The sequence below is a fragment of the Mus musculus genome, chromosome 8 (genome assembly GCF_000001635.26).
Source record: "Mus musculus strain C57BL/6J chromosome 8, GRCm38.p6 C57BL/6J".
In the NCBI taxonomy this organism is placed as follows: Eukaryota; Metazoa; Chordata; class Mammalia; order Rodentia; family Muridae; genus Mus; species Mus musculus.
The window spans coordinates 106,150,050-106,173,110 of NC_000074.6; the positions used below are offsets into that span (position 1 = coordinate 106,150,050).

General features: G+C 48.4%; 2 protein-coding genes across 13 annotated transcripts in view; both read left to right on the plus strand.

Moving 5' to 3' along the window:
* Positions 1-304: 304 nt before the first annotated feature.
* On the plus strand, positions 305-14,669 carry Pla2g15 (phospholipase A2, group XV). 2 transcript variants are annotated; one of them, NM_133792.3, is made up of 6 exons: positions 305-564; positions 4,819-4,975; positions 10,114-10,232; positions 10,532-10,630; positions 11,035-11,259; positions 12,776-14,669. In NM_133792.3, the coding sequence occupies exons 1-6, from the start codon at positions 438-440 to the stop codon at positions 13,285-13,287; spliced, it is 1,239 nt and encodes a 412-aa protein (NP_598553.1). In that variant the 5' UTR covers positions 305-437; the 3' UTR covers positions 13,288-14,669. The 2 variants fall into 2 exon arrangements, with proteins under 2 accessions (NP_598553.1, NP_001344248.1); NM_001357319.1 differs by having other exon boundaries at positions 11,160-11,259.
* Positions 14,670-18,169: 3,500 nt separating this feature from the next.
* The window catches only part of Slc7a6 (solute carrier family 7 (cationic amino acid transporter, y+ system), member 6), a 30,496-nt gene continuing 25,604 nt past the window's right edge, over positions 18,170-23,061 (plus strand). For 4 of the 11 annotated variants that reach the window (NR_151676.1, NR_151677.1, NM_178798.4 and 1 more), the window contains exon 1: positions 18,805-18,905. Coding sequence is in view for 1 of the 11 variants with exons in the window: in XM_006531136.3 (XP_006531199.1) it covers positions 19,205-19,207 (3 nt within the window). In the remaining 10 variants the exon portion in view is untranslated. Of the gene's footprint in view, positions 18,247-18,795; positions 19,619-19,710; positions 19,791-23,061 lie in introns of those variants that run through there. The other 7 variants (XM_030243635.1, XM_017312868.2, XM_030243634.1 and 4 more) reach the window with 7 other exon arrangements.

Here is a 23,061-nt window from a genome sequence, read left to right on the forward strand (position 1 = left end):
TTGTTTAGAGACCATTCACCCATAGCAAATGAAGGGCATGTTTTTGGTCCTTGTGCTGTGGGAAGGCTAGGAATTAGGAATGAGAACTACTTGAGTGGACTTTGAGAATTGTTCTGTGTTGGGTTCACGGTGAGGTGAGATGGGGCTGTGTAGGAGCAGGGCGACAGCTGGGATGATAAGCGGCTCCCATCGGTTGGTCGATCGATGCGTTCGGCGCGCAGCAAAGTCCCGGAGGTGGGCATGGGCGGGTGGTGAGCTCCGGTGGGAGGGACGCTCGTGGCGGAGAGTTGCAATTGGTAGAGCCTTAGCAAGAGGCGGGTCTTAATTGACTGGTATCTGCGAGCGGTGGGGTTAACTAGCTGAGCTGCGGCCCGGGCCTAGGCACGATCCCTAATCTCTAAAGCAGCCCCTTGGACCTGCGACCACAGTCTCACGCCATGGATCGCCATCTCTGCACCTGTCGCGAGACCCAGCTCCGGAGTGGCCTCCTGTTACCTCTGTTTCTACTAATGATGCTGGCAGACCTGACGCTCCCGGCCCAACGTCACCCCCCGGTGGTGCTGGGTGAGACTCGTGTTCAGGGTGGTGGTGGGTGGATCCTGCAGGATCCAGTGCAGCCAGGGTCTGGTGGGCCAACTGCTCTGTTGTGCATCTGCTTTAAGCACGAAACCCAGAGCATTTGGTTTCTAACCTGGGTCAGTTCGGTTAGCCCACCTCCCGCCATACCGGGCATGGGTGTGGTCTGGAGCCCTCTGAAACGTGAGAGTAAAGGGAATAGATAATGTCTGGCTTTCCACTCCACCTAACTGCAACAGCTCCAAACCTTGCCTCGCCATGCCCCCATTTCTTAGCTGGAAAGACTGAGGCAATTCAACCCTACTTCAGCGGGTTCCTAGGCAGTCTCAGAATCGGTCATTACCTCCTACCCTCTCTATTTCACAGGGAATGAGTGGTAGCAAGTTCTATCCACGCTGGCCCCCAAAAGCATTTCTCTGCTCTCAGCTTATGGAATGGATGGTATTGACTTTCGAGGAGATGGCCTAAGGGAAACAGGGTGGCTAAGGGAAGGGAGGAGAGAGGAATGGGGTTGGGACAACAGTCTTGAACTGGCGTTGAGGGAGTCCGGGAGTCTGAGAGCATGCCTCCACTCTCCGCTTCCAGACCTAATTACTCTAGGCTGTACTGAGGCCAGGTGACATTCCCTGCCCACTTGCTCTTCTGTCTTAGACTTGGCAGCGGAACAGAAATAACAATGTTTCTATGTGGTAATAGGCCAGGCTAAAATCTCTAGGAGTCTTAGATGCCCCATTCAGCCAATGGAAGTCGTTTTGAACTGGTGTTTCGCTGGCCAGGACTCCTGAGAACAGAGACATGCTGAAACGTACGCTATATATATGTTTATGTATGTATATGTGTGTGTGTGTGTATATATATATATATTTTCTTTCTGCTGGAGCATAAATTCCTGTGCTCTTTCTTCCCTTTTTTCTTTTTGTCTTGTCTTAGACAGGGTTTTTCTGTGTAACCCTGGCTGTCCTGGAACGCACTCTGTAGACCAGGCTGGCCTTGAACTCAGATACCCACCTGCCTCTCCCTCCCAAGTACTAAGATCAAGGGTGTATGCCACCATGCCTAGCTGAGAAACCCTCTCTTGAAAAGCAATGTCATTCTAGGTCAGCGAAGGGGATGGGGGATTCTGAGCCTAGGTTCCCTTTGAGATTTGTATACAGCTGGACCTGCCTCTCTCAAGCTTCCTGGATGGTAGTAATAGTGCCTCTCAGAGAGGTCATCCTGAGAGGTGAGAGAGAGAGGTGTGGGAGCGCTGGGGAAGCCTTCCTGGAATATGCAGGAAGTAAGGTGGCTTGGAAGATTGCTCCAGGCTGGTCAGCATGGAACTGGGGGAAGGCAGGAGATATGGGTGGTGTAGAACTTGTGACTTGGTCATCTGGACTTTAACCCTGAGGACCAGTGTGAAGAAGTCACGTGTGAATGTAAGAAGATCTAAGAATAAGGCCCATGACATTGAGATGTGTGTATTCTCTGACCACATACGCGTTTCCTACTTGAGGCAGAGTCTTTGTAGCCTTGTCTTCTTGCTGTAGATCAGGCTGGTCTTGAACTCACAGAGATCTGTCTGCTTCTCCCTCCCTAGCACTAGGATTAAAGGAGTGCACCATCACACCTGGCTTATTTGCAGCATAGTATCGCTTGGACAGATGGGCACTAACTGCCAATTAATCTATGCAGACTTTGGTTATCCTAAATCATAGCTGAGAAGCCTTAGACTCTGAAAGAATCTGAGCTCCTGTATCCTTGTGCATCTTTTCAAGGACCAGGGCTGCTGCCAGAGAGAGCTTTTTCTTGTTTTGTTTTGTTTTTGTTTTTCCGAGACAGGGTTTCTCTGTATAGTCCTGACTGTCCTGGAGCTCACTCTGTAGACCAGGCTGGCCTCGAACTCAGAAATTCTCCTGCCTCTGCCTCCCAAGTCCTGGGATTAAAGGCGTGAGCCATCACCGCCCGGCCAGAGAGAGCTTTTTCTAGGCACAAAAAGTGCTGCAGGGTCCTGAGTTAGTGGGAGAGGTAGCAGAAAACTGATCTTGGAACAGGGGGGTGGGATCTTAGGCAAACAGTTTGCATCCCTCTCAGCCTCAGTCTTCTTATCTGTTAAATGAACAAAGAGGGCCTGCAAGATGGTTCAGTGGACGAAGGGGATTGCCACCAAGCCTGAAGACCCGAGTTCTATCCCCAGAAGAAACCAATTCTGGAAAGTTGTCCTCCAGCCTCTGCACATGTGCTGTGTTGTGCTCTCGTCTTACCCCTGCACATACATGTAGACTAAACATAATTTGATAATGTGTATGAAAGTAAAGAGGACTCTTCCCAGGGTTATTTGAAGTAAAAGTTTTGTGTCTGGTTCTTGTCTATGTCTCAACCACCAAGTATCTCAGGAAGGGGCCATTGCTATTTTTAGAGGCCTCCCAGCCTGACCAGGAAGAGGGGTAACTGGTGGCTTCCTCTTTCACCCATTTCCTCGTCAGTGCATGGAGACATTGACCAGTCGTCATGCCCTGCTCATAGGTATGTCATGTCGAAGCTCCCATGGTGGGAATTTCCTGCATCAGCACCCACATCATGAAGGGAGTGGAAGGCACGTGTCTTCCCACAACACTCTGAAGACACTGGGATAACTGCTTAGGCAAGGACATGTGCTATGCTGGGTTCAAAGACACTGTTGAGAAAAGTCAAGGGGCTCTTTATAGTGACTGTGGGTCTCAAAAAGGGTTTTTTTTTTTTACCCCCTCGGGCGTTGGTACCACACCCCTTTGATCTTATCACGCAGGAGGCAGAGATAGGCAGATCTGAGTTCCAGGACAGCCAGGGCTACACAGAGAAACCTTTTAAAAAAAAAAGACGGGGAGGGGAGGTTGTCCTTGTAAAGTTGTACAGCCTGTGGATGTAGGTGGTGACCTGTAAGGTAACAGGCTTTAAATGCTGGGAGTTGAAGGGATGGGTGTAAGCTTGGGTGTTATCAGGGCCCTAGGGTTTGAGTGGCTCAAAGAGATTGACAGGAGTGGTATCCAGTCATGCTTGGAACTTGGTCACACCCCCTCGCCCCATGCCTGCTGTGGCTTGTTACTGCAGATTAACCATCACCAGCACACCTCTGCACTGCCTTAAGGCTTTCCACAGGACCTACCCTCTGCAACTTTCCTGGCCTTTAGCAAGGCCTACACATCTTGGTAGGTCTGCTGGAACCATTACAGATGTCTCTCATTTGTGTTTTTTATCAGGGCTCCTACTGATGAGCTTGCAATCCCAGAATTTGGCAGGTTGGAGAAGCAGGCTTTGGATGTCAGCAAGACCCTGTCTCAGACAAAAGCTAAAACTAAATAGAAGAGTACTGCCTCTGGGTTTAATTCTTGGTTTACCACTCTATCTTGTGTCCCACTGCCTGGGGGTAGAGAAGACCTTGCTTACCTTTTTTCCTGGTTTAAGCCTGGAGAGGGTGGTACATATCTAATATCAGGGCCATAGCACTGGCCAAATTCTGGAGGTTCTGAAAAACTCCCATGAGCCTCAAAATCTCTTCTAGTTAAGAGTATGATCTGGAAGCCGGGCGGTGGTGGCACACACCTTTGATCCCAGCACTTGGAAGACAGAGGCAGGCGGATTTCTGAGTTTGAGGCTAGCCTGGTCTACAGAGTGAGTTCCAGGACAGCCAGGACTACACAGAGATGATCTGGGTCCATTAACCCTAGAAACCATCAGTAGCTGAGGTCTCAGAGGGATCCACAGCCTCTCTCAGGGAAGTAACTTTGGTTTTTTAATTCCCTTCTGAATGGCCAACGAGGAAGTTCCATTCGAGATCGTGGAGAAGTTATTTTCATCCCATAACAATACATCCCCCCACCCCAAACTCCCACCCCCAAACATGCCAGGCCTCTCTTTAAGCCTCCACTATCTGCTGGTAGCTTCTTTCCCATTAATGTGGCTCTTGTTTTTGTTTGGAAATAGGATCCCATTGTGTAGCCCGGGTTGAGTTAGCACGAACTTGATCCTCCTGCCTCAGCCTCCCAATTACTGGATTTACAGGTATCCACTGCGGTCCCCCGATAGTAGGGGCTTTTCTTTGTGAAGGTGGTGTCCTGGCCTTTTCTGATTTTCCCAACCCTGGCGTTGTACTTCAACTTGAGAGTGGGATTGCAAAGATGTGCCATGGTATTCATCACTCTGGGTGGCTCTTTTGCAGACTGCAAGAGGCTTGGGGGTCTCCAGCCTGCTGGGGCCTGGGGCCATGCCTGTCTTTTTCTCCTGCAGTGCCTGGTGATTTGGGTAACCAGTTGGAAGCAAAGCTGGATAAGCCAAAGGTTGTACACTACCTTTGCTCCAAGAAGACGGACAGCTACTTCACACTCTGGCTGAATCTGGAACTGCTTCTGCCTGTTATCATTGACTGCTGGATTGACAATATCAGGTGAGGGCTGGTGCACACAAGATGATGGATCGCTCATCCTAGGGGCCTAGAGAGGCCTTCAGAGTCCTTGTCCTCATTCCTCAATAGATGGAAAAATGATATCTCTCTCTCCTAGGCTCTCCTGCCCTTGATCTGGTCTGGTCTGGTCTGGTCTGGTCAGCACTAGCTTACACTCTCAGAAGCATGAATTTCTTTTTCTTCCTGCTAGTTCCAGTTCTCCTTCTTCCAGTTCAACTATCAGGTTTTAAGCTCAGGTTTTGTTTGTTTTATTCTTTTGCCTAACCCCTATTCACAGACTCTGTGTGGTTCCCCTTCCTCCTTTGCCTGGGTCCTGGCTAAGCCTGCCTCTCTGGCTGCTTTTTTTTTTTTTTTTTTTTTTTTTTTTTGGTTTTTCAAGACAGGGTTTCTCTGTGTAGCCCTGGCTGTCCTGGAACTCACTTTGTAGACCAGGCTGGCTTCAAACTCAGAAATTCGCCTGCCTCTGCGTCCCGAGTGCTGGGATTAAAGGCGTGTGCCACCACACCTGGCCATAACTGTAATTTTACTACTGTTATGAATCATGGTAAGTAGCTAATATGCAGGATATCTGACATGCAACCCCCACAGTGGTTGCAAACCAGACTGAGCAGTATTGCCCTAGGTTGGTTCTTGGCACCCACAGGGTAGCTCACAACTCTTTGTGACTTCAGTCCCGGGGAATCTGTTGCCCTCTTGACTTCTCTGGGAACTGTACACACAAACGCTCATACACAGAAAATAAAATATATAAAAATCTCAAAAAAAAAATCAAAACAAAGCCAAAAAACCGCCTTTGCTGGTAACTCACCCTTACAAAATTGTGTTGCCAAGGAACTGGGTTTTACTAAATTCCATATAGGATATATATATTTCTGTTATAAAGTGAATTTTATTGCCAACAGAGTGTGGTGGATCAAAAACTCCATTCTTACTTTACCCATCATCGTCATCTTGCTTTTAAGAAACATGTATATATATGATCAATCTAAACCTGATCAGTTATTAACCATAAATATGTTTATAAACTAGAAACAATGTGGGTGTGGTGGTTTGTCTATAATCCCAGCATTCAGGAGAGATGCTGAGGCAGGAGGATTGCCACCAATTTGAGGCCTGCTTGGGTTACAGAATGAGTACAAGCCAGACTTAAGTAGCAAGACCTTGTCCCAAGACCCAAAACAAACACTGACAGGTGGAGTGACTCCTTTTACGTGCCAGCCGATCAGCGGTGTTCAGCAGGTTAAGTTATGAGGGCTGAGAAGTAAACATTTTAATTGGATGGCAGAGGTTTTAGTGGTCTTTTTGGTTTTTGTTTGTTTGTTTGGTTTTGGTTTCAGAGACAGGTTTGCTTCATGTAGCCCTGGCCGTCCTGGAAGTCACTCTATAGACAAGGCTGGCCTCAAACTCATAGAGATCTGCCTGCTTCTACCTTCTGAGTGCTGAGATTAAAGGCTTGTGCCATTATCTGCCAGACAAATACAAATGACTTCTTTTTTAAAAAGATTTATTTATTTATTTCATGTATGTGGGTACACTGTCGCTGTCTTCAGACAGACCAGAAGATGGCATCAGATCCCATTACAGATGGTTGTGAGCCACCATGTGGTTGCTGGGATTTGAACTCAGGACCTCTGAAAGAGCAGTCAGTGCTCTTAACCACTGAGCCATCTCTCCAGCCCAAATGGATTTTTTTTTTTCTTTTTGGTTTTTCAAGACAGGGTTTCTCTGTTTAGCCCTGGCTGTCCTGGAACTCACTTTGTAGACCAGGCTGGCCTGGAACTCAGAGATCCGCCTGCCTCTGCCTCCCAAGTGCTGGGATTAAAAGGGAGCATCACCACTGCCCGGCGTGAAATCTTGTCATAGCAGCAAAGACTGACAAAACAACCAAAAGGGGTTAGTAAGGTGGCCCAGTAGATCACCTGCTTCTCTTGCAGAGGATTTGAGCCCCATCAGTTACTCGGTGGCTCATAACTGTCATGACAGCAGTTCCAAGGGATCTAATGGTCTGTCTTGACCTCTGTAGGTATCAGGCACGCATGTGGTGCCTGTGTATGCATGCAGGCAAAAATTCATACTCATACAATTAAACTTTTTAAAAATTTTTTATTTTATTTTTATTTATTTATTTTTTTTTTGGTTTTCTAGACAGGGTTTCTCTGTGTAGCCCTGGCTGTCCTGGAACTCACTTTGTAGACCAGGCTGGCCTCGAACTCAGAAATCTACCTGTCTCTGTAAACTTTTAAAAAGGTATTTGAGACAGGGCTCTTACCATGTAGCTCAGGTTGGCCTTTAATTCCTCGTGTAGCCCAGACTGGAACTGACAATCCTGGCTCTGCCTCTTGAATGCTGGGATTAGGGTGTGCTTTATCAGCTCTGTCTCCTGTGGGTGAGTATCTTGATTGCCTCAAGTGTACACCTGAGTGAGTGACCTACACTCTAGATTTGTCTACTCAGTAATGAACTTTCTAACTCTCTGGAAATGGCATTGTCATTAAACTTGCTTTAAAGGAGGAAGTGGGGGTGTGGCTCAGTGATAAGTCACTTGAGTGATAATCACATAAGTAAAGCTCTGAATTTGAGCCTTAAAACCACAATAAAGCAAACTGACTTTATTGATAAGGAAAGATGGAAGCGCAAAGAATTTATAAAATTGGCTACAGCCCTTTCATTCACATGATAAATCACAGCATCAGAATTCAGACTCAAAAATTGTATTATTCTTTCTTTTTCATCTGCTTGCTTGTTTTTGTTTTTCAAGACAGGATTTCTTTTGTTTTTTTTTTTGTTTTTTTGTTTTTTTGTTTTTTTTTTTTATGTAAGCACACTGTAGCTGTCTTCAGACACTCCAGAAGAGGGAGTCAGATCTTGTTACAGATGGTTGTGAGCCACCATGTGGTTGCTGGGATTTGAACTCTGGACCTTCGGAAGAGCAGTCGGGTGCTCTTACTCACTGAGCCATCTCACCAGCCCAAGACAGGATTTCTTTGGCCATCCTAGAACTGTTCTGTGGACCAGGCTGGCCTAAAACTCAAGAGTTTGCCTCTGCCTCTGCCTCTGCCTCCTGGGTGTGGTATTCTAAGGTTCCCCTTGCAGAGAGAAATCTTTAAAGGCAGAGACTATGTATCTATTTGTTTGTTGTTTGTTTCTAGATTTATTTTATAATTTTATGTGTATGAGTGTTGCTTGCGTCTATGTAAGTGTACCACATGTGCTGGGTGCCAGAGAAAGTCAGAAGAGGATATCAGATCCCCTAGGACTAGGAGGGAGTTACAGTTGGTTGTGAGCCACTGTATGGGTGCTGGGAATTGAACCTGGGTCCTCTGCAAAAGCAACAAGTGCTCTTAATAGCCAAGCCAAATCGTTCTTCAATTTGAGTAATTGGTGCTGGCTGGCAAATGTTTGAGCTGATTAGAGCTTCATCAATTAAAAGCTTTTCCCAGAAACCTGCTAGCTGATCCTCTGGGCACCTAGTCCAGACGGTTGTCTGTGCCGCCCTCTTTGTTGACTGTTTTTGGTGTGTGGTTGCAGCTATTCCTGGGCTGTTGATCTACATTGCTATTTCTGTCGTGGAGACTCGTGGCCTCAGGTGCTGCCAGTGGAGGCACAGGCCGACGATAACCGATGCTGGCCGGAGTCTTTTGTCTTCATTGCTCCTCTGACCTGTTTCGATATTCATCTTGCACAAAACTGCCTTGGTGTCTTACAGCCATTTTCTGTACTTAGCTGGTATCTACTGAGAGTGGCCTCCAGCCCTATCATGTGATCAATGTTAGGGGTTATAGCTGAGTTTTGTTTGTTTGTTTGTTTGTTTGATTTGTTTTTTTTTGTTTTGTTTTTGTTTTTCCGAGACAAAAGGGGTTTCTCTGTATAGCCTTGGCTGTCCTGGAACTCACTTTGTAGACCAGGCTGGCCTCGAACTCAGAAATCTGCCTGCCTCTACCTCCCAAGTGCTGGGATTGTTTGTTTTTTTAGATATGGTTTCTCTGTGTAGCCGTGGCTGTCCTGGAACTTGTTCTGTATTATACCAGGCTGGCCTTGAACTCACAGAGATCCACCTGCCTATGCCTCCTGAGTGCTGGGATTAAAAGCGTGCACTACCATTTAATACGTATGGATTTTCTGCCTTCCTGTATGCTTGTGTGCCAGGTGTGTACAGTGCCTGTGGAAGCCAAAAGAGGTGGAAGAATCCTCTAGAACTGGAGTTATAGATGGTGTGAACCACCACGTGGGTAATGGGGCTGCAACTCTGGGGCCTCGGAAACAGCATCAAGTGCTCTTAACCACTGAGCCCTCTTCTCCGGGCCTCTTGGTAGTTGATCTTTAATGATGGTAGGATTCAGGACCACTAATGCACTCAGCTTTTCGTGGGCATGTTTACCTCTGGTGTCTCCTAGTACTTCTCCTGGCCTTGCCTACACCTGGCCTGAGGAAGTTTGGTTGTTTTTTTTTTTTTATGGCAACCACAGAAGCTATGCAATGATAAAATCTTGAGTTAGGAGCTGCTAAATCTGTGGCTGTGTAGCTCAGTCTGGGTGAGGGGACACCTGGGGAAGAGAATTTGCTTCAGGGCTCCCCACCCTCACCCCCTTAGTCTCTGGAGTAAGGCTTCATGGGGTTTGGATTTTGTTATTCTGATCCTCTGTACTGTTGGGGGTTTTGTTTGCTTGTTTGAGACAAGGTCTCCTATAGCCTCAAACTTATATGTAAATCCTTAAAGAATATCTTCTCCCCCCACCCCCCCACAGAGACAAGGTTTCTCTGTGTAGCCCTGACTGTCCTGGAACTCACTTTATAGACCAGGTTGGCCTCTAACTCAGAAATTCACCTGCCTCTACCTCCCAAGTGTTGAGATTAAAGGTGTGAGCCACCACTCACTGCCCCTGGCTTAAAGGATATCCTTAACTGCCTGATCTTCCCAACTCTACTTCCCAAGTCCATGAATGGCATCGATCTGTGTTTTATAAGCCTGCTTTGTTTTTTGTTTTTTTTCAAATCTCCTTTAGACCTCAGACCAAATCTGCACATGAGGCTGGAGTGTGGCTAAGGTCACAGGGCAGTATTGAGACAGACTGAGCTCAGCGGTACCAGTGAGCTCCTAACTCACTGTCTTCTCCTGACAGGCTGGTTTACAACAGAACATCTCGGGCCACCCAGTTTCCCGATGGTGTGGACGTGCGTGTCCCTGGCTTTGGGGAAACATTTTCTATGGAATTCCTAGACCCCAGCAAGAGGAATGTGGGTATGTAGCTCTTGCTCAAGACCTCCAGGGTATGTGGCTGGGGCCTCCAGGCTCTGTGGGCCTACTACGTTGCTTTGAAGGGGTAGCCTGCGAGCTTTCTTTGATTAGTAGACACAGGTTCCTTTTCCACTCCTTCAGGGAGACAGACGTCACTGTCTCTGGGTGTGGTGCAGGTAGCTAACACTGGTTATATTTTATATAATTCTAAGCATTCTGCCCTTAGGTTCACTGTCTCTGGGTGTGGTGCAGGTAGCTAACACTGGTTATATTTTATATAATTCTAAGCATTCTGCCCTTAGGTTCCTATTTCTACACTATGGTGGAGAGCCTTGTGGGCTGGGGCTACACACGGGGTGAAGACGTTCGAGGTGCTCCCTATGATTGGCGGCGAGCCCCAAGTAAGAAGTCACCCCACCCCCACCCTGTTCCATTCCCTAGGGACTGGGAGGCAGGAATAAGGTAGTCTTGGCCACTGATAGTCCTTGGGCTCTTTCTACATCTGAGTCTCTGGCTTCCTGTGCATCTGGCACTTCCACAGCTCTGATCAAGTCTTGCTTTGTCTTTCCCTGTCATTCTAGGATTTCTGGACCTCTGAGTCTTGGCAGGGGCAGAGGCTAAGTCCGAGGGGCGGTGGTTGGAAGGGTCACTTTGCCCTCTATGAACCTTTGGGGAAACTAGTCTGCTCCTACTTAGTTTCCAGTACCCTTTGCACCCCCTAGTCCTGGGTCCGCTCTGTCGATTGGTTAGCGATTCAGGTCCCAGGACACTTCCTGCCTGACCCCTGCTTGGCTCTGGCCTGCAGATGAAAACGGGCCCTACTTCTTGGCCCTGCGAGAGATGATCGAGGAGATGTACCAGATGTATGGGGGCCCCGTGGTGCTGGTCGCCCACAGCATGGGCAACGTGTACATGCTCTACTTTCTGCAGCGGCAGCCACAAGTCTGGAAGGACAAATATATCCATGCCTTCGTCTCACTGGGGGCGCCCTGGGGGGGCGTGGCCAAGACGCTGCGTGTCCTGGCCTCAGGTAAGACCTCCTGGGCCCCTCGTGCATGCCAGTTGCCAGAGTGCCGTCTCCTGTCGTCGGTGGTCTCGTTATTCTGCCGGCATCCTTCATGTCTCTCCATCCTAGACTAACAGAAAGAAGGCTTCTGTTTTAAATATCCATCTCTGGGGAGGGGGAGCAGTAAGATGGCTCAGGAATAAAGGAGCTTGCTGTGCAAGCCCAAGAGCTTGAGTTCAATCCCCAGAACCGGTATAAAGGAGGACGGAGCGAACCAACTCCACAAATCCCGTGTATGAGCTTCACCTGCCTCTGTGGGCCGTTCAGGGAGGCAGTAGGTGGTGATGCTGCTGTGTCTCTTCTCTTGGGCCTTCTCAAACTGACTTGTGTTTTTGTGACTGTAGGACCCACTATCTGCAGCCGTGAGGCAGGGCCTCCTGGTGCAGAAAGAAGCTAGCTACCCTACCCTTCTCCACCATGACTGGGTGGTAGCCCTGGGGAACCCCTCACTTGGGGACTGTGAACCAGGACCATCCTGAGAATCCCTAGACTATCTCTCTGCCATCACTGGTACTGCCTGACCGGCTCGCTCATCTGATCATCGTAATGATCGGGTCAGGTTCATAATCTCGCCCAGTGATCCTGAGTGGAGAGGACAGTAACGTCATGGCCCAGTGACTCAGGTGTTTAGATGCGGGGAGGAGTCATCACAGCCAGTATGCTTTGTCATTCCTGGGCTCACAGGAAGAAATGATGGCACCTTCAGAATGTGACAAGGAGACATGATAAGGATTCAGGCATTGGCCGTCTCAAAGCTTCCCTGTGAAGCCCCCTTAAATCTTTGCCTCAGATGTCGGAAACTTTCAGCTCTAAATCCGGGGGTGGAAGAGATGGAAATCCATGCACTCCTAGGAGTTTCCCTTTTCCCAAGGATTCTAGTGGTAGCAGGCAAAGCTGAGGCCCCAGGGTCAGCCACAAATTCAACCCTGCTTTGAGACAGTGTTGGATAATGGGCGGTGATAATACTTGCACCATGAGTAGCCCCTGTCTGAGTTGCCTGAGCCACTGAAAGTCTCATTGGGTCATGGGAAGAGCTGACTCTAGTGGTTGCTCTCCACCCTATTGCCTTCCTTGCAGCAAGCCTGGCCTCCTGGGCCCATGGAAGGCATGCAGTCGTGCAGCATGATGGAACAAACAACCAGAAACCAAAACAGCTGGCCTATTGACTTGCAGCTTCACCGAAGACAAAACTTGTGCCCACAGGCAGGGTGGTTGATATATACTTAGCTGAGGGTGTCCTTCACAGATGAGTAGACATAGTAAACAATTTGAGGGGGGAGGCTCTCTGAATCTCTGGTGAGAAAATACAAAGGGATGTATGTTTTCCACGTACAGAAAGAAAGGAAAAGGAAATCTGTGGTGCGTGGATAGGACTATGATGGTAACTAATGGTCTAAGATTGTGAAGTATTCACTGAGCCATTGGTTGGGTTGGTGAACCTCCTTCCTGAGCGCAGGCTGATGTAGCTTTGTCCTTCCAGGAGACAACAATCGCATTCCCGTCATTGGGCCACTGAAGATCCGGGAACAGCAGCGATCTGCCGTCTCTACCAGCTGGCTACTGCCATACAACCACACTTGGTCACATGAAAAGGTATTTGTATACACACCCACGACTAACTACACGCTCCGGGACTATCACCGGTTCTTCCGGGACATCGGTTTCGAAGATGGCTGGTTCATGCGGCAGGACACAGAAGGGCTGGTTGAAGCCATGACGCCACCCGGGGTGGAGCTGCACTGCTTGTATGGCACTGGTGTTCCCACGCCAAACTCTTTCTACTACGAGAGCTTTCCTGATCGGGACCCCAAAATCTGCTTCGGCGATGGTGACGGCACGGTGAACCTGGAGAGCGTCCTGCAGTGCCAAGCCTGGCAGAGCCGCCAAGAGCACAGAGTATCATTGCAGGAGCTGCCGGGAAGCGAGCACATTGAGATGCTAGCCAATGCCACCACCTTGGCTTATCTGAAACGTGTGCTTCTGGAACCTTGATGTCCTCCGCCAGGCAGGGCTGCTGGATGGCTGGACCACGGAGCTTTTCTTGGCCTCTGACTCTTTCACGGTCTACAAGCTTGGCAGAGTTTGTGACCATCATTCAAGTCCCAGGAGGCATCTGCCTCGGAGGAATGCTATTTCTCAACCTTTCTTCTGTAGAATGGCCATGAAGAAGGAAGAAGTGAGTGTGGACATTTGAAGGAGACTGCTGCTGCTGCTGCTGCTGAATTGTGACCTCACGCTGGCTCTGGAGGCTGGCTTGTTTGGCCCCTCACCCCAGTCCCTAACTTGGACCGTGCAATCCTCTTAGCTCTCTGGTCTTTCTACTCTAGCTCACTGGGCCCTAACCTTCCCTTTTGAGGGATGTTAGTTACTGAGCTGATGTCCTGCCATGAAAGATTCCACAGAGATCCCCGGGTGACCTTCCCACGCACTGGCCTCAGGTTGCCCACTACACTGGCCACAGGTGGCTAGAGCTGCTGGCTTCCCTGTGACCTCGCTGGTGGACATTCTGAGTGTGGGGTCTCCTGGAGGCAGTCGGGTAAGCCCCTGCAGGCAGGCCAGTTGCTCGTATTGTCTCCGTGATCCCTCCAGGCTGGGTTCTTTACAGTCTGCTCCTACCTCTCATTTAGCAGCATCCTAGTTCTGGACTGGACAGCAGAGGACCTCTCAATTCTTGGGGGCCATGTCCTAAGATTCCTGATGTCCCAGCTTGTGACGGAGGTCCCGGTACTGAAGCTGGCTCTGTTGGTTCTGGGACCTGTAGTTTAAGGGGAGGGGATGGGGCTTCTTTGAAGGTTCCTAGAAAGAAAGTGAGCTCAAGGGAACAGCCACGGTTGCTTAGAGCTTCCCATGAGTCACCTTCTTGAGAACTCTACCATCATGGTGCACCCCGCTGTGGGGTATTTCTACTATCCACTTGGGCTGGCACAGGGTTGAGAGGTGGTAGAGTTCCTGCCCAACACTACCACCAGGCAGCTGAATGGGTTTTGGTTTGCAGGAAAACAGTCCAGAGCTTTGAAAAGGCTCCTAAGAGAGCTAGGAACTTAGAGTCCCAGCTTGGGGGTGGGGGGGGATTGTTTGTTTGCCCCAGGGATGCCACATGGTCTCTGTGTGACAGCAGGGATGGGGAATCTGGGACTGCCTTAGGGACAGTGTACCTGACTATGGGCTTGGGTACAGCTTTTAAGTTGGGGTCTCAAAACCACTTAGAAGCTGGACCACACTGCCTTCCCATATCGTTTCTGATGCTGGACTTCCCTTGTTAAGCACATTCCTATCATCTGTCCCTCACCTGAGTGTTGGGACCCCCCCACTTGGGGCCCTGAGCAAACTGTACCTCGATTTTGGCAATAAAAGTATTCTGGATGTTGTAAGGTGCCTTGTCCTGCTCTGAGCACGAGAGGAGGGAACCATGGTGTCTGAAGGTGCTGTAGAGGTGGGCGCTTGGTCTGTAACTTTACTGGGGCCTCAGCATTACCCCTCCGCCTTCGCTTTACCCTTTTGTCCTCTTCTCTGGAATCGATAGAATTGATTTCTCCACTGGGACCAAGAAACAGACCCAGAAGCCAGGCATGGTGGTGCACGCCTTTAATCCCAGCACTCGGGAGGCAGAGGCAGGTGGATTTCTGAGTTCGAGGCCAGCCTGATCTACAAAATGAGTTCCAGGACAGCCAGAGCTATACAGAGAAACCCTGTCTTGAAAACCCTGCCCGCCCCCCCCCCCAAAAAAAAGAAACAGACCCAAAATTGTGTCTCTTGGAGTTGGGCTCCTGTCTTCATCCTGCTTCTCCCCAGTCAGCAGTGTAATGCCTAGCTTCTCCAGTGCTTGTCTGTATGCACCAGGCCTTTTGCCCTCTACACTTTGAATTTAAAGTTCATTTTAGGAGGTCACCTTTTCCAGATTCAGCATCTTGCCTGCCTGCCTTCTGAGTCTGACTAGGAAGCCATACGAAGAGATCAGAAACAGGCCTGCTACAGTTTCACCAGAAGGCCTTTGCTTCTGATACTGGGAAACTATCGCCAGCCCTGAAAACCCAGGAGTGGAAGACAGAGGTTCATAGTCTCCTGTGAGCTTCCATGTTCTCAAGGATTCTAGCAGGAGGGAGAGACTAGCTTAGGGAGGGATGAGTAGAGATGATGACTAAGACATAGGAGCACATGGAGATAGATAAAGGGGATGTCTGAAATAGGGAAGCATGCAGAGGAATTGGGCCTCAGCTTGAACTTTGTGGTGTAGAAAACCTACCAGTTTCCATTGAGTTGGCCAGACTAGATTCCAGGTGTTGCTATACTCAGGGGGCCACTAGAGGGCGATCTAAGACTCACTGTACCAAGTGTAATGCATGGAAGGAAGGGGTGGTCAAGAAGGGGCATGAGGTGTGGACACACAAGCCCTGCGGTGGCACCGGTCCAAGTGAAAGATTGATAATATGAAAAATCATTTGCAGGTCCTATCCAGCTTGGCCCTTACCTACCCACCATGCCATCTTTCGTGATGACCTTGCAGGCAGCTACTCATTCATTCCAAATCTTTTTATGTCCATTGGCAGTTTAACTGCGAGGGTATCAGATCACCGGGAACAGGATACAGCCATGAGTTGACATATGGGTGCTGAGGATCGAACCCAGGTCCTTGGGTAGAGCAGGCAGTGCCCTTAACTGCTGAGCCCTGTCTCCCACACACCCCTTCCCCAGGCCAGCTCTTTTTGAGCCCTACGGGTACCTCATTTTCATAGCTGCAGAGAAGGTATTCTGCCAGTGTCAGCCCGTTTGCTTGGGTGGCCTTTTGACTTCCCTGAGCCTCAGCTTCCTTATCTGATTGATAGATCTATCCTGCAGGGCGTGCCCATTGACCAAGAATGCTGATGTTGGAAAGCCTCAGGTCCCTGGTCTGGTGTCTTGTACCAGCTTTGGGCTCAGCAGATTCCCTATGTGGATGGGAGACAGCAATCACTGGAAGCCAGATTTCTATATATAGCTATTGCAAGGACAAATGGGTGGCTCTTATTGAATGGAGAGGCGATGCTGGAGGGACTGATTCCATAAGTGAAGGGTCAGGCTCAACTGACCTAAATCTATGCAGGCTCACTTATTCTTCCAGAAGGTGTGTAAGGATGTAAGGGTGTCCAGCTGCTGCCCAGGCTGCAATACCTACAGCAGTTTCCCCTCCCCAAATTCTAATAGTCACTGCCTGACTCATTGTGGATCTCTTGGTAATGGCGTTTCTCAGGTGGGGTAGGGAGCTTACATCAAAGAAGTATTGGTGGTCTCATATCCTGCTCCCCACCCCTCACCCCCCGTACTACCCTTCCTCTTGCTAGGGAATCAGAGTCTGGCTGCTGGCTTGTGCTGGGGAGCCTCCCTCATCCTCAGATCTGTTGGATTCCTGCCATGCTCCTTCTTTGGAGCTGGAGCCTGAACTCAGGGCCCCTTTGAGCTGCGTCAGAGACTGATCAAGGTTTCGAAGACGAGAACCCAAAAGGGGCAGCACCAACAAGGGGTCCTCAAGGACTGCATCCTACGCCTATAGGTTGTTAACTTCCTAAGAAACCTGGGACCAAAGGCTGTGTGGTTCCTATTAACATGTTAAAGTGGACGAGGCCAGGCTCTGTTACTACCCAATCAAGAAATTGTATTAGTATTTCTCGAGCCAGGTGTGGTGGCGCAAGCCTTTAATCCCAGCACTCAGGAAGCAGAGGCAGGCAGATTTCTGAGTTCGAGGCCAGCCTGGTCTACAAAGTGAGTTCTAGGACAGCCAGAGCTATACAGAGAAACCCTGTCTAGAAAAACCAAAAGAAAAAAAAAAAAGAATTAGTATTTCTCACCAGCTTCTCTTTCCTGTATACTCTCTGACATTTTGGCTAAGTGTTCTCTTGGTTCTTCTCATGGCCTCTTGGTCCTTGCCACCTCTCTTCATTCATTTGCTTGCTCTCTCTCTCTCTCTCTCTCTCTCTCTCTCTCTCTCTCTCTCTCTCTTTTCCTGCTTTCCCCCACCCTGTCACCTCTCATGGCCTGGTCTATCCTGTTGGCTATGTTCAGGCTGGATTCTTCCAAATGCCTCTGGCTGTGCTCTCCCTAATAGCTACAATAAAAACCTTCTCTTCGCCGGGCAGTGGTGGTGCAATGCCTTTAATTCTAGCACTTGGGAGGCAGAGGCAGGTGGATTTCTGAGTCTGAGGCCAGCCTGGTCTACAGAGTGAGTTCCAGGACAGCCAGGGCTATACAGAGAAACCCTGTCTCAAAAAACAAAAAACAAAAAACCTTCTCTTCAACCATACCTAGGAGTGATCATGTCCCTGTTTTTTTCATTCATCAGGAAGGAGGAAGGAGAGCACTTTAGGAGAGGTTTAGTTAATTATTTGGTTTTTCCAAAGTTTAAGTGTAACAGAACCCTGGCTGTCCTGGACTCGATTTGTAGACCAGGATGGCCTCGAATTCACATAGAGTGACTTCCCACTGCCTCCTGAATGCTGAGATTAAAGGTATGGGCACTATTGCCCGGCACACTACTTATCTCTCAATAAGGTTTAAATCTTAAGCGAGAAATGCAGAAAGAATGGGGTCCCTTGCAAACAAACTCCCAAGTCTGTTTCTTTCAAGGTATCTGACAAGTTGTAAATATTTAGCCAGGAGATATGTTCCTCCTTTAGATGTTTCGTCCACTTGATCTCCTAGCAGGCTATTCCTGGAGGAAATACTGATTTCTTGGGTTTTTTGTTCTTGTTTTTTGTTTTTTTTTTTTTTTTTTTGTTTTGTTTTGTTTTTAAAGTCTGATAGCCTACGAGAAAAGCACAACTGTCTCGTTAGACTATATTTATCCCTGCCAGACTGGTCAGTTGTTAGAAGGTCCGGTGGAATATAAAAGGCAGGAAGTCTTAGAATGAACGCCAGCGCCACTAGAGGAAAAAGATAACCTAAAAGGAGATAGAGGAGCAACCAACGGGAGAAGAAAAGGTCAGGATGTCCCAGCATCCCCAAGAGGGGTGTCAGCAGGGTCGGGGGAGACCAGGACAAAGCGAAGAGAGCCAGAAGTGGCAGCCTTCCTGGGTCTAATGGAGTCTGAACTGAGTGTCAGAGCACCGGTCCCGGGAGTGTATTTCTTCCTGGGTTCCCGGGCTGAAGGGAGGCAGTTATCTAGATAGGGAGGCGGTCCAGAGCTCTTTGTGTCAACTGTCTGGGGTCCCACTGGGCGTGCAGTCCCCAAAGGCCAAGGAGGAGAAGGTGTGTGTGGGCCCGTTAGAGCTCCAAGCAGCAGCATCCTCACGTGGAGCCCCAGAGGCTTCAAGTGACTGCGTGGGGAGCCGGGGAGTGTCCATCCCAGGTGAGGGTGACCGCACCCCAGTCACAGCCCGCGGGGAGAGTCCGGGCGCGGCCTGCTGGAGGCTGCTCCGTAACGGTACGCGGATCGCCCAGGGCCCCGGCGTGCTCCAGTGCCCGGAAGCAACGCCGCCTGGGGCCCCCGCTCCGAGCCGGGTCCCCTGGCGGCGCGCGCTGTCGCGATCCGGTGCGAGTGACGTGGCGTGGGCGGGGCTTGAGCGGCCGCCGGGGCGACGGCGCGACCGAGCATCCTGGAAGCTCCGGGCCACGAGGAGGTAGCTGGCGAGGCCGAGGAGGTGAGGGGCTGGCTCCGGTTCGGCTCGGGGTCGTTCTGGTGTGCGGCCGAACACTCTTGCGTGGCCTCCGTGGCCGCGTGCTGGATGCGGGGCCGGAAACCGCGTGGGGCGGAGGGCGCGGGAGAGACGCGGCGGCTGAGAAGAGGACGCCGGGAGCGTGGATCCCTGGAGTGGACCGCCGTGTGAGGAAGACGCAGGCGCGCGCGCGGGCGCGTGTGTGGGGAGAGAGACCCCGAGGGTGGCTTTGTGAGTGTGCAAGATCCCGAGTGTAAGGGGGACTGTTTGTGAAAAACTGTGAGATGGTGAGTGTAAGGGGCCGTGTGTGTGTGTGTGTGTGTGTGTGTGTGTGTTTGTTTGTGTGTGTGTGTAGACGGAAAAACCCAGAGTGCGAGGAGGAAAACCGTGGGCGTGAGGGTGGCTCTGGAGTGTGTGCGACCCTGAGAGAGACGGAGACGGTGAAGGAGGTTTGAGTGTGAGAGAAGCGGGCGTGAAGGCTGAAGGACTGAGCCCTTCGCAGTCCGTGACCGTGCGAGCCTGGGTGAACCTCCCTGGAGCACTGAGAGGTGGCGGAGGAGGAGGAGGAGGAGGAGGAGGAAGAAGCCGTTGTGTGTGAGGAGGGCAGAGACAGCAGGGCGGGTGTGTGAATGCAGGAATGCAGCTTCTTGGGGGCTGTTGAAACCTCTGACTCCGGTTGGGACTTTTAGAGTGCTGAGGTATTGGCGTTTGGGAACACGGTGCTCTTACTCTTTTGAGTGTCTCCTGTATTTTGTCGTCTCATTGGACCATCTCATGTCACAATTATCAGGAAATATTTGGGAAATGTTCGGAAAATTTCTGTTACTCTGCACACCAAGCCAAAAGGCTGGTCACCGCGTTGTGTAATGGGTCAGTATAAATAGAAAACACCTAATTTAACAAGTCTTGGGGAACCAATCGAGATCACTGGGTTATGTGTTGGAGAGAATGCAATCTCCGCTGTTATTGGGGGGCGGGGAGAACGACCCCTCTCAGTTTTGGGCAGCTCATCTAACAGGCTATATATGCTCAGCTGTTTGGCTCCTTATATCTGAGAGCCAATCGATCTCGGATTTAAAGACTTAGGGGGAGCAGATTTTAAAGTCTGCAACTGCTTCCTGGGGTCATTTTTACTTCTTTACCTGGTGAGGTCCTTGAGGAATCTACCCAGGCTTCCTATTTTGTTCAAGTTCCATTGTGATTTCATACAGATAGCTTTTGCTTCCCGACATGGGTCTTAGGCTGTTTACTTGAGTTATATTTGATTTTTCTTTCCTGGCAAATGTGTGGAAAAATCACCACCCTGGTGGAGAGAGAAGGCAGTACTTGCCATGCAAGTGGGTTTCATTTCTAGCACCTCGAACCAAAGAGAAAAAGAGAGACAAAGATGGAAACCATAAGCCTGATCCCCTCTCCATACCCTTCCCCACTGGAGACAGGGCTTCTGTGTTTAGCCCTGGCTGGACTCTTCTCTGTAGACAAGGATGGCCTTGAACTCAGAGATCAGCCTGTCCCTGCCCCCCCCCCCTTTTTTTTAAACCAAAAGCATGTTTCATTTATGTGGCTGGTCTGCTAAGTTTCTTGGTAGAGGAAATTCTAGAGTGTGGAGATGTTCTATAAAAGTTGTGTAAATGATGCTCTTAGAATCAGGGTTTCTCTGTGTAGCCCTGGCTGTCCTGGAACTCACCATGCTGACCTTGAACTCAGAGATCTTCCTGCCTCTGCCTCCTTACAAGAGGAAATAGTATCCTAATGCTTTCTATAAGTTAATATTTTTTTGATAAGTAGCTAAGAATTTATTCTTTGTTGTAGAGATTGAATGGCCAAAACAGAGAAGTAATTCCTTGAAGTAAGGAATAATTTTCTCTTTGGTACCCGACCCATTTGTGATCAAACAACTTTAAAAAAATGTGAATTTTTATTTAGTTTGGACAGGTGACTATTACCACTCTGTTCTTTATTTGCTTTTTTTTTTTTGTTTTGTTTTAATGATTTATAAAAAGGAATCTGTAGGGTTTGTTTGTTTGGTTGGTTTTTCTGAGACCCGGGTTTCTCTCTATAACCCTGGCTGTCCTGGAACTCACTCTGTAGACCAGGCTGGCCTTGAACTCAGAAATCCTCCTGCCTCTGCCTCCTGAGTGCTGGGATTAAAGGCGTGTGCCACCACTGCCTGGCTGGAATCTGTAGAATTTGCATACTTTGTAACAATGATGCTAGTAAAAGGGCTTAAAAATCATAGTGTTATGAAACATAACACATGTTATTAGTAAATAAATTATGCATTTATATTTTTAATTTTTTTTCAAGATAGAGTTTCATGTAGCCCAGGCTGGCCTCAGACTCTGTAACTGAGGACGACTTTTAGCATCCCAAGTGCTGGGATTATAGGCCTGAGCCACAATTTTGTTTTCTATTTTATGTTTTCTTTTTTTTTTTTTTTTTTTTAAAGATTTATTTATTATTATATGTAAGTACACTATAGCTGTCTTCAGACACACCAGAAGAGGGAGTCAGATCTTGTTACGGATGGTTATGAGCCACCATGTGGTTGCTGGGATTTGAACTCTGGACCTTCGGAAGAGCAATCGGGTGCTCTTACCCACTGAGCCATCTCACCAGCCCCCTATTTTATGTTTTCTAAAGAGTAATTTCTGGTGACTTATAATTTAAGATATGATGTCTAATCATTACTTAGGAGGCTGAGAGTTAGAGAGTTCAAGGCCCCCTGGGCTATGTAATGAATCCCAGGTTAGCCTGAGCTGCAACTGAGAGATCCTGTCTCAAGAAAAAGAAACAAAACAAGCGGAAAACCGGAGCCCTAGAAAAGACTGTTTAGCACATACTGTTGAAATAAGAATATCTTATCCACTGTGACTGGAAGTAAATTATATCTAAGTTAGCTGATAGTCTCCATAAAAAGAAAGACAATTTTTTTAACTTAAAAAAAAAAAAAAAGCTACAGGGGAGGGCGGATAGGATAGGTAGGGGATTTCCGAAGGGGAGATCTAGAAAGGGGAAAACAATTTAAATGGAAATAAAGAAAATATCCAGTTTAAAAAAAAATACCAGAAAAGAAAAGAAAAAAGCTACAATAAATATATTGACACCTTTCTTTGTAATTGCATTTTTATATTGAGTTACTTTTTTCTTTAAAAATTGAATATGGTAGTTTTCCTTATTAAATTTTTATGAAGAAATAGCAGGGATCTGGGATCTCATTTACAACCTGCTGCAAGAGCTGCTGGAAAATAGAATGAAATCCTGCAAGAAACTGGTGCTGCTGCTGCTGCTGCTGCTACTGTTCCTCCTCCTCCTCTTCTTCCTCCCCCTCCCCTCTTCTTTTCGGTGCAGGGGATTGAACCCGCATCTCAAGCCTCATCCTGGCTAACTATGCACTCTACCCTCCACCCGTTGATTCTCACTCTCAGCCCTGAGATGTGTCTTTACAAGTAGAGTGTAACATTGTTATTTCAAGAAAGGATCTTTTGTGGGGGTACAGTGAATGATTCATGGAATTTTTTTTTTTTTTTTTTTTGGTGTTGCTTTAGAGATACCAGCATGTTAGAGACTGAGACTAGTAACTATGTATGATTGTTTTATACTGATGTATTTTAACTATTGAATACAATTGAAGGCAGTCAACAAAGGAGATTTGGTAGGATTTCTGATAACTCACTTCTAATACCAGACTTGATAGTGGCTTAAAATGAGTCACTTAAGCCAGCAATTGTCATCCCATTGTTTTAGAGTCTCAGATCTCTGTGGGGATGGGATAGACAATGCCTTTCACATACTTGGGTATCTGTTTTTGGGTCTGTGTATACTGTAGGACTGATTAAATGCAATTTAAATCATTACTGTAGTCATAGGAACTTCCTCCTCAATATCTTCCTTCATTAGCTTTTACCTGACAAACAAGTACATGACAGAATGTCTGTTTATACTGGTCTAAAGACAGTTCTAGTACAGCTTGGCTTCTGATTCAGAGGGAGACATTGTCTCAAGAGGACCCCCCCACCCCCAACACACACACACACACACACACACACACACACACACACACAGGGAGAGATGTGGGTTGGGTTTTTAAATTGTGTTTATGTTAGCCAGGCAGTGGTGGCGCACGCCTTTAATTCCAGCA

What these genes read in the sequence shown, in the direction of transcription:
- Pla2g15 (NM_133792.3), top strand. Translation starts at nt 438, where the DNA reads ATGGATCGCCATCTCTGCACCTGTCGCGAGACCCAGCTCCGGAGTGGC. An exon ending in TCACCCCCCGGTGGTGCTGG is followed by an intron (nt 565 to 4,818) that starts GTGAGACTCGTG and finishes TTTCTCCTGCAG; the next exon opens with TGCCTGGTGATTTGGGTAAC. An exon ending in CCCCAGCAAGAGGAATGTGG is followed by an intron (nt 10,233 to 10,531) that starts GTATGTAGCTCT and finishes TTCTGCCCTTAG; the next exon opens with GTTCCTATTTCTACACTATG.